The 12,885-nt window shown below is 40.3% G+C and overlaps 1 protein-coding gene across 7 annotated transcripts in view; it reads right to left on the minus strand.

The window, feature by feature from the left end:
• The window catches only part of HDHD2 (haloacid dehalogenase like hydrolase domain containing 2), a 38,460-nt gene that overhangs the window by 1,820 nt on the left and 23,755 nt on the right, over positions 1–12,885 (minus strand). For 6 of the 7 annotated variants that reach the window (XM_019937006.3, XM_019937010.3, XM_019937007.3 and 3 more), the window contains 2 exons: positions 5,728–5,944; positions 4,265–4,328 (listed from right to left, as the gene is read on the minus strand). In XM_019937006.3, the coding sequence (XP_019792565.1) occupies positions 4,265–4,328; positions 5,728–5,944 (281 nt within the window). Of the gene's footprint in view, positions 1–25; positions 200–4,264; positions 4,329–5,727; positions 5,945–12,885 lie in introns of all 7 variants that reach the window. The other variant, XR_002176744.3, reaches the window with a different exon arrangement.

Below are 12,885 nucleotides of genomic sequence, written 5' to 3' on the forward strand. Positions count from 1 at the left end.
AAGGTCTCCACAGCTCCCAAAGCACCTTTTATCCAGGCTTCAGGAATGCCATGAGGCAATTCAAAGCAAGGTCATATTCAGCATTTCCCAGGCCCTCTGGTCTTTCATGATGGACAGTCACAGGTACTGGGTCACCTGAGAGCTAAGGGTGCCTTCGAATCTCCTCAGCTGCTGAAATCATTTTCTTCCCCCAGCAGCCCTACAGATAGGGATGGTGAATAAATCAGTGCTTTTAAATGAAAGCCCAGACCCCACAGGGCAGAGGCCTTGTCAGCTTCAGAGGGTGACTGGAAACAGCATGAGCTGCTGCCGAACAGGAGCCCTGTGAGCGAGCAAATGAGGGCGCCCGGGGGTGGGAGGGGAGGAGAGATGGGTGCTCACAGTGCTCACAGGCAGGCCGGCAGGACAGGCTGCCCGGCAGGGCACTGACGGGTGGGCCTGCTGCCGAACTTTCCCTGGACCCTGCAATTCAAGGCCCACAACTGAACAGTGCAGCACGGTCACAGACTCTTACAAATGTAAGTCAGACCATGCATGGCCCCTGTTTAAACACCCTTAATGTGTTCCAATGCCCTTCAGAAAGAACCCTGTATCTCTGTTGTTGCCTACCAGGCCCCTCAGTCACCAGGCCCAGTACCCCTCACCTTAGCACGTGCTTCTCTCACCAGCTGCAGTCCTGTGCTGGACACACCTGCCACTCCCTTTGCCTGGAACATTCTTCTCAACGACAACCTCCTTCAGGCTTCGGGTCAGTCCCACCTTCCCATCCAAATGAGATCCCCTCCCTGTTATTCTCTCTCTCTCTCTCCCCTGTTCTTTGTCTCCACAATATTTATAACAATTCGTAATTATATATTTATTTGTTTAATGTGTGCCTCACATCTAAAACTATTAAGTTCTCTAAGAGCAGGGACTATGTCTGTTATGTTCCCCAATGTATTCCCAGCACCTGACATAATGACTAGCACATGGTGAGCATTCCACAGCATTTTAGGAAGAAAGAAAGGAAAGAAGGAAGCAAGGAAGGAAGGGAGGGATGAACACTGTATTAGACGGGGCCTTGGGGGAACGAGGCCGACTGCCCTGTAGTCTCAGCGCTGCCTCTGCACTTGCCCTTTCTCCTCGCTCCCTCATCCCCTTTTCTGTGATCTCTGCTATTTATTCTTCTGCATTTTTCAGTATTCTCTGTCTAAATCTGGGTTCCCCAACAACAGACCCACCACTTTCTAAAATCCCTTCTGTTTTCTGTAACTACTCTTTAAGAGGCTTTGTTCAGCAAACACCAAGCCTGAAAACCCCCCTTCCCCAACTTGACAATGTGGTAGTGAAGATGCTTCCTGTCCTGTCTTGCTGACTGTGAATTCCTACAGGAAAGGAGCCAGCACCTAACGTACAAAGCTAACTTACCTTAGCGTCCTCAAGGCACCTGTCCACAGCATGGCCCACACAGCAAACTCTACTGCTAGTTTTTTCTAGCTTAAATCCCATTGAGTATAAACTCCTCTGCAAGCTTTCTGCTTGTTCTCATAGGTAAGTTAATGACTAACTTTTGCTATACCACCCACTTCTTGGAGCCAGTGGTCTAAAGGCAAATGCGTGAAAGTCAGGTTTCTTAGCCATGAGCTTCCAGAAGGCTTTTGCTTAGTCTGGCTCTGCAAGTGGGGTTTCTACAAAGTACAGATTGACACAGTGGCTCATGAATGGGTGATAGTTCTAGCAACCTGCACTGTGTCTGGCATATAGCAGATGCTCAACAACGTTGGCTGAGTGAATGAAGCAGGCCCCCATCGCTCAGGCCTGACTCAGTGTGCCAGTCTATACTCTCCTGGACGAATAAATGGTGAATGGAGGGAGAATGCAGGAAGCCATGTTGACAACAGTGGACAAAGGGTGATCCCATCTTTTCTAGGTGATTGTTTTACATGCTAAACAGAAACAGATTCTAGTTATGGCTAGTCAAAAGTCTTTATTGGGGCCTCCCTGGTGGCGCAGTGGTTGAGAGTCCGCCTGCCGACGCAGGGGATACGGGTTCGTGCCCCGGTCCGGGAAGATCCCACATGCCGCAGAGCGGCTGGGCCCGTGAGCCATGGCCGCTGAGCCTGCGCGTCCGGAGCCTGTGCTCCGCAACGGGAGAGGCCACAACAGTGAGAGGCCCCCGTACCGCAAAAAAAAAAAAAAAAAAGTCTTTACTAACAAATCATGGAGCAAATGTACATTGAGCATCTATTATGTGCTACTACTGAGAAACAAAACTGCTCAAGACTATCACTGAATAATTTAAAATCTCTGTGGTAATTTTCAAACACTGGGAAACCCAGCAATTGTTCACTGCACTGAGTTCAAATTTATGAGTGGAGCCAGCTGCTCTGTATGCTTTCAGAACAGTGGGCTTACTTGGGACTTTTTTCTGACCAAAGATGAACAGTACAAATGGGCCTGTTTTCATGAGCTGGACTTAGCTACGTTTCTAAGTTAGACATTTTAGATTTGATTGTGTGGAGCTGCTGGCTTCTCTAAGACTAACTGGATGCCTCTGTGACAGGCTGACAACAACCAACTGCCAGTCAGAAAAGAAGGCAGAGCCAATGGAGACCAGCTAGGGAAGCTGGGCCTACAAGACCCTGGCATAGGACCAGTTTTCATACTTGGTGCAAATCCTTAGTTATGTGACCTAAAGAAAGGAAATGTTCATGGGAACAATACCCGAGAGGAAAATAGTTAGCTGAGGGTTTCCTCAATGAGCAGATCATAAAATGATGAGGAATGCCAAGCGTCTGAAAATTCAGATACAGGGGAGGATGAGGAGTGTGGCTATTTTTCCTGACTCCCTGATATATCCTCTTTTTTGCTTCCATCAAAGGGCATGTTTCTGGGAAGACGGTGATCATTTTGAATTAGAAATGTGAAAACACAATACTATTAATTCTAGAGTGACTGGAGTCAGTATCTGCAAGGCTCCACTGGTTCACTCCAGACACCCAGCATGAGAAGACTGTTCCCATTCTTTGTTCACACAGGGCCTGGAAAATACTTCTTATTCAATTGTAGCAACATCTATGTTTTCTTGTTTCTGTTTTTAAATTCAAAATAGCTTTTATGCAACCACATTTTCTTGAACATCACAGTCATGAGTAAATATACTCTTATCTAAAAAATTTCCCAGTGGCAGCTCGTCTGTGACTTAGTGTTTAAATCTTCCCTTTTCTGAACAGCCTGTATGAAGCCAGGCATATGAACTCACAGAGCCATCTATGGAACCACCTATCTGCTATTTAACTGATAAGAGCCCGATGACAATTCTTGGACCAGACTCTTGGCTGTCATCCTCAAACACGTGCTATTAGTTTTAAGCTCAGCAGGTTCCAGCTGGGGGCAGGTGCGGGGGAGACCTTTTCATTTTATCTGAAAAGGCTCATCAAAGTTCCTAGTGCAACAGCACACAAGCCCACACAACTCTCATGACTATTCTTTCCTTACCTTGAAAGGACTTCATTAATCACACTCCACACAGGAAAACTGCACAGTGTAATACTCATATACTGTGAGAGCTAGAAGGGTCCAGTCCAGCCCCATCATCCGTAAATGGCCCAAAGAGGTGAAGGGCCTTGCCCAGAGTCTCACAGTCAGTGTAGAGCTGAGACCAAGACCCAGGACACCTAACTGGTCCACTGTTGCCATGATACCGTATTAGCTGAGTCTCCTCCATTAGGTTCTTTCCCTTTCCTTAAATTTATTTGAGGGACCACACCCGGTTTACCTAATTTTGGTACAGGAAATTGTTACTAAAACAGTAAGTGAAAAGACAAAAGTTTTTTGTGTGTTTTTTTAAAAAAAGTAAACATTAACACAAAGTATCATATCACTTAGCTAGCCAGTCGCTAAAAAGATAAACATCTTATAGCTGGTGCAAAAAGAAAACATATTTTTACAGAGCCCCACTATCAATGGTCTTTTGGTCAACTTTGGTGATTTGCATATCCAGAAAATCATACAAATGCTAATGGTCAATTGTGTATGGTTATCTCTGTGTAACTGTTAAAATACCTCTGAACTCTGATCTGATCCTCCTAGCTTTGCACAGCATGGGCCCTTTCACATTGTCTTTTTTCCCTGCAATCCTAAGCCCATTTTATTTTTGCTTTGTGGCAGAAAGAGAATTAAAGTGCTCAGTGGGCTTTGCCATTTCTTCAAAGACTGTTCTTTAAGCAGTTGTGTATTCTACCATTGTTTTAGAGAAACAGAATATTATACTGAAGATACATACCAGTTTTGACTAAGATGCCCAGCATGCCGACATTCTGAGCCCCACCAACATCATCCCTGCAATCCTAGAAAAGCATAACGAAGCATTTAGTCCAGTGTCATCAGTGAGCCTGCCAACAAAACTGACCAATTGATCTGATTTATTAGGACAGGATGGCCAACTGTAATCCCATGTTTTTTTCCTTAAAATGAAAGAGAAGGAGGTGTAAAAAAGGATAAACCCATGTCTGAAGGAGCATACCACTGGAAAAGGGAAGCGTAATAGAGGTAGAGGTAAAAAACAGAGTAGTAATCCTAGTAACCAAACATAAAAAGCAGTTACAGTGCTTCATGTTTTGCCACATGTACATCTATTTCCTTTTAAAACAGATCATGGAAAAAAAGTATTCTATCATTTGGCAGCTTTTAAGGTAAATGATCCAACTGCAGGACAGTGAATGAACTAGGTTCAGAAGACAGCTCTTGTGCTGTCCACGTAACATTATCCTTACTTTCCATCCAATCGTCCCTAACGGGGAATCAAATCAGATCAGTGTACTTAAACAGATTCTGAGACTGTCTGATATTCACTTCACACTTAGGAATAACAGATCAGTTTCAAAGGGAAGCTTCTGTTTTCCAATTCTTAATCAAGATAGGGGTAAATATACTTGGCTAATTGTGATGACAAATGCAAGGTAATAAAAATCCAAAAACTGGAAGAAACATCATCAATAAAATCAATCCTACCATCTCATGTGTATAAGCAGGATTCATTCAGATCACACCCAAAGAAAAGTTTTTTCCTTAAAAATCATTCATATTATTCAACAACAGCCCTTGGAAATGAGTCTTAAAATGTCAAAATCTTCATTTAAGGTCTAACTTAAAACCTTTTCTGTGCATCTAAACTTGCCTTGTTGAAGCAGGGGAGATGGGGGAGAGGGACAGGAGGAAGGGAGGAGGGAAAAAGTGAACAAGGAAAGGGAGGGCCCACTGGGTAGGGCCCCCGATTGTCCAGCTTCAGCCCTGCCACTCCTAGGCCTGAGGCAATCGATATCTTTAGCTATCTGTGGCACACAGACTGGGCTGTTCTTCCATAAAGCATATACTAGCAAAAAAATCAATAATGGGAGAATTCTTTGGGTATAGGTGTTCTTTGCATTAAGGAATAGTCAAAAAAGTCTAAATCTATGTAGAAGTTTTCTTCAAAAAGACACATAAAGCATTTAATTGCCTTGCAGTTGATGGTCTTTTGAATTGTATATATCTCATCACACTATGAAGAATGTCAGAAATAATCAATATTTCAGTTCTTTAGAATACCAGTAAACAACTACTGGAAAGCCTGTTTTATGGGTAGCCTCTTACTACCATCTGATATCACCAATAAGAGCCTGCTTGTGTCTCAAAGCAGTGCTTTGAAGTTGGCTCCTCCCAGCATGACAGGTAAGCCCAGGGCATTTCCTGGGCTCTTCTACTTACATCTCCAATCATGATGGCCTCCTCAGGTGCACAGCCAGTGCTCCGCAATGCCTCCAAAAAGAACGTTTTCTCTGGTTTCCCCACGACTGTGGCTTTGGTATCTGTGGCATGCTCTAAAGCAGTCACAAATGGTCCGGGCCCCAGGGCTAAGCCATCTTGCCTCTTGTAATACCTGGCTTTGTGGATTGCTATCAGAGGTGCCCCATCCAGGAGCAACCTAGAGAGACAGAGAAAATGGAAATTGGCTAAAAGCAAGGTTTCTATGACTGGAAAAGAATGTCAGACTTACAAAGTGGTTTTATTCACACTCACAGAAACGAATAGTTTCTTATTAACTTTTAATGACTTGCTGTCTTCTAATGAATTCGCTAGGAACTGCTGAGAATTACACTCAGATACACTAAAGAAAGGTGATAGATTAAATTTGTGATTGCTTCAACCTTTTACCTTTAGTGGTTTCAGACATTTTACCCAAATCACCATGGAAAGAGAATTAAGGGAAGTAAAGCTAAATAAGACACTTGAGGGAAGAAGCTTAACTTAATGAGACAAGTTGTTTCAACCTCCCTAATGGTAAGCAGGAGGCTCCTGAGCCTTTTACAACACGACTCAACTGATGCTGCAGTGACATGTTCAGCTAGCTCCTAAATACCTGGTTTCCTCTTTCCTCTGCTCCAAAATATGATTCTTTCGAATTCAGAAATTTCATAGACCATTTTACAAATACTTTCTGCTTGTATCTTTCCCTCTTCATTTTACCTTTTGACTGCTTCGGGCGTTACTTTGCAAATCAGGCTGTCTTCCCTGAAGGACACAGCAGTAAGGCTTAAGGGTGAGCCTATACTGTCAAGTCCTTTCCTTCTTCCTGATGTAGGACAAATACTCTCATACCAACCGAAAGGGCATAAAGAGTTTTCTTGTTAGAGAACTAAACTCTACATATAGTCAAGGATCCTCATTACTTACTCAGGCAAAACATAACAAATCTAAAAAAAACCCCACCAACCCCCATCCAAAAACATCTGCCAACCATCCCAACAGTGCAGCCTGTAAGTCACACAGCAGAGAGAGTCACACACATATCATCTAATCGAATGCAGGACATGATATTCTTCTTAAACTGCTTTTAACCAATGTAATAAATGATCTCACTTAGCTTAATTTAAGTCATCTACTTAGTTAAATATCTAGTATGTCCATCGAGGAAGAATTCATCACATCTCACCCTTCACAATTATGAGTAATTAAGCACTCAACTACGAAACTGCTAAATTATTCTTGTCAGTGGGCATGGAAATGCCTTCCTGTGGGAGATGCAGGATTCAGACATTTATGATTAAATATTTTATTAAGTAAAAACCAATACCGGACTATTACAGGGCCTTATTGTTAGTTACTACGAATTGCTCACAGCACAGGACGGATCCTTCAAATTTATTCACTAATAGTAATACAAATTTATTTCTTAAAGTAGATCTTAAAATCCAACTGTTAGGAAACCTGATAAGGCCACTATGTTGGCCTTAAAGAACCACAGCTGATAGCAACGAGATAATAACGGGTGGTTTATCTATCTCCCCTCTTGTCACTCTGTCCCCAATCCCATTTACTTGCTACTCTACCATGGAACTGGAATTCTTTACGCAACAGACCTCGAAATTGCTCTCCACTTACACAGCTAAACTAAAAACTCATCTGACTTAGCTTTGTTAATATTTTATTATATATTAACTGGGGATGAGACTTATCAGCTCGATTGACGTGTGTACTTAATTCCCGTGCCTTCTCTGGAAGGGCTGAAACTGTGGGTTCCTCTACATTTCTCTAAATGGGAACTGGTTCTTCAGGAGCTTGGAGAAGACAGGCATCTCTCAGGGAAGTGGTTCTTGCTTCTGTCATTCTTCTACGTTCAGCATAAGCTTTACTGACTCTTTGAAGAGCCAAGGCATGTTCAGGATAGACTGAAAGGTAAATATTTTCAAGGACGCAGATTAGAAGATTTTTGTATAAACATTTTCAAAATGTAAGAAAATAGACACCCCAATACTTGGGACTGTTTTCACACTTCCTAGACAGGGCAAAAAAAAGTTGGTTGTTTTGTTACCGGAAGTAATGTATCGGGAAGAAATCTGAGAATCTTCTGTCTCTATTTAACTATAAGCCCACTGAGGTGCACGATACAAGAAAAAAAGGCATAAAGAAGGCCTGATGCAAAAATCCATGGCTATAAATTCCATGTAGGCAAAGGAAAAAAACTATAAAAAGTCCTAGCCAGGGAGCTGGACCACATTATAAAAATGTTAGGCAGAGCAGTGAGAGAAAAGCTAAGGGGATGACTTAAATTCAGAGTCACAGTACGTTACTGAAAGGGACCATAAAGAATACCAAGTCCAACACGCCCATTTTACAGAAGAGAAGATCACCTTGTGATGCTGGCCAAGACCAAGGAGAGCGGGAACCCAGAACTCCAGAAAACCAATCCAGCACTCTTCCAAATAAACTCACTTTTTTAGAAAAAATGATCAACTTTTCACCATTTCTGCTGAAGATGGAGAATGTGGAAATGAAATTACACGGCAGCTTAAGTAAGAAACCTAATATGCCTGATATCGAACGATTGAGTCCTTTTCTTCCCACCCCCCCAAAACGACCCTCCCCCAATCTTTCCCAACTCAGTAAATTGGCCCCATTGCTCAAGTCAGAAACTAGTAATCATCCTTGATTTCTCACTTTCCCTCACCCTTCCACATCCCTATTATTAGTAAATCCAGTCACTTCCAAGTCCAAAACAAAAACAAAACTTTCTCAAAATGGTCTTACTCCTTCTGGCGAACCTCTGCAATAGTCTTAACTCATCTTTCTGCTTTCTACTCTTCCCCTGTTATTCCAACCCATCGTACATGCAATACGGGGAGTTTTAAAAGTACAGATGGGATCGTGTCCCTCCCCTGCTTAAAACCTTTCAAGAACCTCTCATTGCAAAGAGTATAAAACCCAAAGTCCTTACCGAAGCTTGTAAGGCCTGGCCTTACCTGGCCACTGTCAGCATCTCCAATCTCAAGTCACCTTCCCCGTCACTGACTATGTACCAAAAATGTACACAGTCTTTCCTGCTTCAGCCCCCACACCTGGTGTTCCCTCCTCCTGAAACAGAGCCCCATACTTTGCACACAGCTATCTTCTGCTCACTTGTCAGGTCTCAGCTTGAATGTCAGCACATCAAAGAGCCATTCCCAATCTCCCTGCAAAGTGGACTTCCTCCTCACATTTCATCTCTATCTCATCCCCTTTTTCCTTTATATCACTTCCTATAGTTTATAATCCTTACTCAACTGTGTTTGGTTTGTCTTCCTCACTAGCTTACAATCTCCACTATGCCCATTAGTTTTACTCATCACTGTATTTCTTACTTCCAAAAAAAAAAAATCCAAAACAAAACCAAAAACAAACCCTGGTACCTTTCACTAAATATTTATCGGGTAAGTTAATTAATGCATGAAGCACCGTATGCCTTAGTGTCCTGATCCATAAAATGCGGAATAACGCTTACCTTCTTGGGGAATAGAGATGATATATGCAAACTTTTTCATGCTATCTATCTGACAGTAATGACAATTATTTTTATTCATAAATATAGGAAGTGTAGTGTCTGTGCTACTTAAAATAGGTAACAACAAATCACTTCACATTTGTGGGCCCCGGTTTCTTATCAAATGAAGAAACTGAATCAGATCAGGTCTTTTCACTCTCAACACTTCTGTCATTTTTTAACTGAAAAATGCTTTATGTGGGGGGATCTGTCCTATACCTGTGGGATGTTTAGCCGTACCCATGGCCTCTACCCACTAGATGCCAGTAGCACTCTTCTTCCCCCAGTTGTGACATCCAAAAATGTCTCCAGACATTGCTGAATGTCCCCTGGGGAGGAAAAATGTCCCCAGTTGAGAACAAATGAACGAGGTGATGCCAAAATCTTGACATTCAATACATTTAAAACTAATACCAATCAACCTGACAAACACCAACTACCAAAAGTTCAAATTAAAACAATAGCAAATCATGAAATATATCAAGAGAAAATCCCATCAACACTTAACTGAAACCCCCAGAATATCTCCAATATCATACTGACACAGCAATTTTCTCATTAATAGTAGGCTACCTACTATCACCACTTCTATCTGGTATTGTAGTTCCCAGAGAGTGTAATAAAGCAAGAAAAAGAAATGAAAATACAAAGATTGGTAGGTGTGAAGTAAAACTGTCATTATTTGTGGTTGACAACTGTCCATGTAGAAAATCCAATTCAAAAGATTCTATAAATAAATTATTAGAATTACCAAGTGAATGTAAGAAGGTCATGAATACAAGGTTAACATACAAAATCTCAATTATACTTCTATGTATTAGCAACAAGCAATTAAAAGTGAAATTTAACAAAATACCACTGATAATCACATCAAACAACATGAAATACAAGGATTAATTCAACAAAATTTCTAAGACCTACACTCTAAAAACAGCAAAACACTGCTGAAGAATGTAAGACTAAAATCTAAATAAATGGAGATATATTCCATCTTCATAGACTGGAAGACACATTACTGTTCAGTAAATTCTACCCAAATCCACAGATTTAATAAAGTAGCAATCAAACTCCTAGTGAGTTTTTTTTGTGGAAATTGACAAGTTGATTCCAAAATTTATATGGAAACGATGTAGAATCTTAAAAAAGATTAAGTTGAAGAATGTATACTACCAGATTTTAAGATTTATTATAGAGCTACAGTACTCAAGACACTGTGGAAGTGCACAAGTATAGATAAAAAATCTAGAAACAGAGCCACACATATATAGTCACTTGATTTATGTCAAAGCACTAAAACATCACTGCAATTCTGTGAGGCTTTTGAAAGAATTGATCTACGCAATAAATGTTGCAGAAGCAACTGGATATCTGTAAAGAAAAAATGAAATTTACTTCACACAATTCACAAAAGTTAATTCAAAACAGACCTTAGACCTAATTGCTAAAGGTAGAACAATAAAGCTTGCAGAAGAAAACACAGGAGAATATCTTCATGACCCTGAGGTGGGCAAAAATTTCTTAGGCATAACAGAAGAAAATATTGACAAATTGGACTCCATCAAAATTAAAAACTTCATGTTCTCATACTGTTAAAAGAATGAACTGGCAAACCACAGGCAGGGATAGGACATCTGCAGTACATATATCCAACCAAAGACACATGTGTACATAACACATACACAACCCCAACAAATCACTAAGAAAACTATAACACAATCAGACACAATAAAAGACTTGAATGTGCAGATCACAAAAGAAGTTATCCAATAGCCAATAAGTATATGAAAAGGCTTCAATATTACTCACCAGGGAAATACGAATTGAAACACGGTAAGATACCACTATACACACCAGAAAGAATAGCTACAGTGATATAGACTAGCGAGAGACTGGTGAGAATGTGGAGCAACTGGAACTCTTGTTCATAGCTGGTGGGTCATAACATATGACTCCACATAATCACTGTGGAAAATTGTTTGGCAATATTTACTAAAGCTAAGCAAGTACTTATCCTATTATCCAGTAATTTCACTTCCAGATACAGACCCAAGAGAAATGAGTGGATATGTCCCCAAAAGACATGTAGAAGAATGTTCATAGCAGCTTTATTCTTAACAGCCCAAACTGGAAAATCCAAATGTCCATTAACAATTGAATAAATTGTGGAATATACATACAATAGACTACTACACAACAACAAAAATAAACAAAGTACTGCTACATGCAACAATTTGGATAAATCTCAAAAACAGACCCAAAACAAAATGCTACAACTGTGTGATTTCATTCATATGAAGATCAAAAACTGGCAATATTGATAGAAGTCAGAGTAGTGGTTACCTTGAGGAAGGGGTGGTATTGACTGGGACAGAGAGCCTTCTAGGGCGCTGGAAATGTTCTGTCTCGTGATCAGAGTGGGGGTTACACAGGTATATCTATGTGTCAATTTTTATTGAGTTGTACACTGACAATCTGTACACCTTATTTTATGTTATACATCAATTTTAAAAGATCAGTAACAATATATTTATGTGGTTTATTCACCTAAAGCTTTTATTTAGAGTAGCAAGAGTTGCCTTGATCATAAAAGAATCTCCCCAGTTAATTAAATAATGAGTAGTGACTAATATTAAACTCAATTCTGTATTCTGTGATCTTCAAATTGGCATATAAAGTTCTGCATATACTAATGGAACGCTTTAAATAACTCAAGTTCTTAAGTCTTCAACAATTTCTCATCTCCAGAGTGTTTTATTTTTATAGTCTGGACCTTAATTAAAAAGATTGCATAGCAGTCAGCCCTTTCAAAATGGAAACAGCTCACAGAAATATTTCTAATTTAAGCCCTACTGCCACACTGTTCTAGAATTCCTTATGCCCAGGACTCTTAGAAAAGATTCAGGAGCTGCTATACAAATGCAGTAACTGAGGCCATTATTGTTGATTTTTCCCCTCCCCTTCCCTTCTTCCCTTTGTAAGGAATTGAATACATTAGTAATTAAACTTTTTATTCTTTTCTTAATGAGAAGGGGAAAAGAAAGCAATCCAATATTCAACAGAAACCATTTACGGGGATAAGAATCTCTTCCCCAAACACACGAGAAACTAATTTCTGTGCACCTCTAAGACTTTTGGAGGATTCTCGTACCTTGTAACAATTATAGGAAAGAAGTCATTAGCAAAGCTTCAAAACATTATTCTTAAGCAGTCTTCATCTCCGCATTTAAATGTGAAAGTTATATGATGTCACTTATCTTCAATTGTAACAACATTTTAATAAGCTCCTCAAGAAGCTGGAGGGCAGCTGCTCTTAATGTAGAAAAATTTTCTTTTCTGTGAACTATTAAGTTAAGCAATTTCCATGAAGTTTTTTCCCAAAATTCCTTTGATCCAGCAACTGTACTTCTGAGAAAACATGTTACGGAAATATAAATATTGCTTAACAAACACATTCAGAAGTTTTTTATAAAAAACTAACTCATGAAACCTGGAAATAACTAACAATCAGAAATACATGGCTACACAATTTACTGCATTTTTTAAAGTGGAATATGCTCTGGGAATCAAAT

Source organism: Tursiops truncatus, chromosome 13, assembly GCF_011762595.2.
Source record: "Tursiops truncatus isolate mTurTru1 chromosome 13, mTurTru1.mat.Y, whole genome shotgun sequence".
Lineage (NCBI taxonomy): Eukaryota > Metazoa > Chordata > Mammalia > Artiodactyla > Delphinidae > Tursiops > Tursiops truncatus.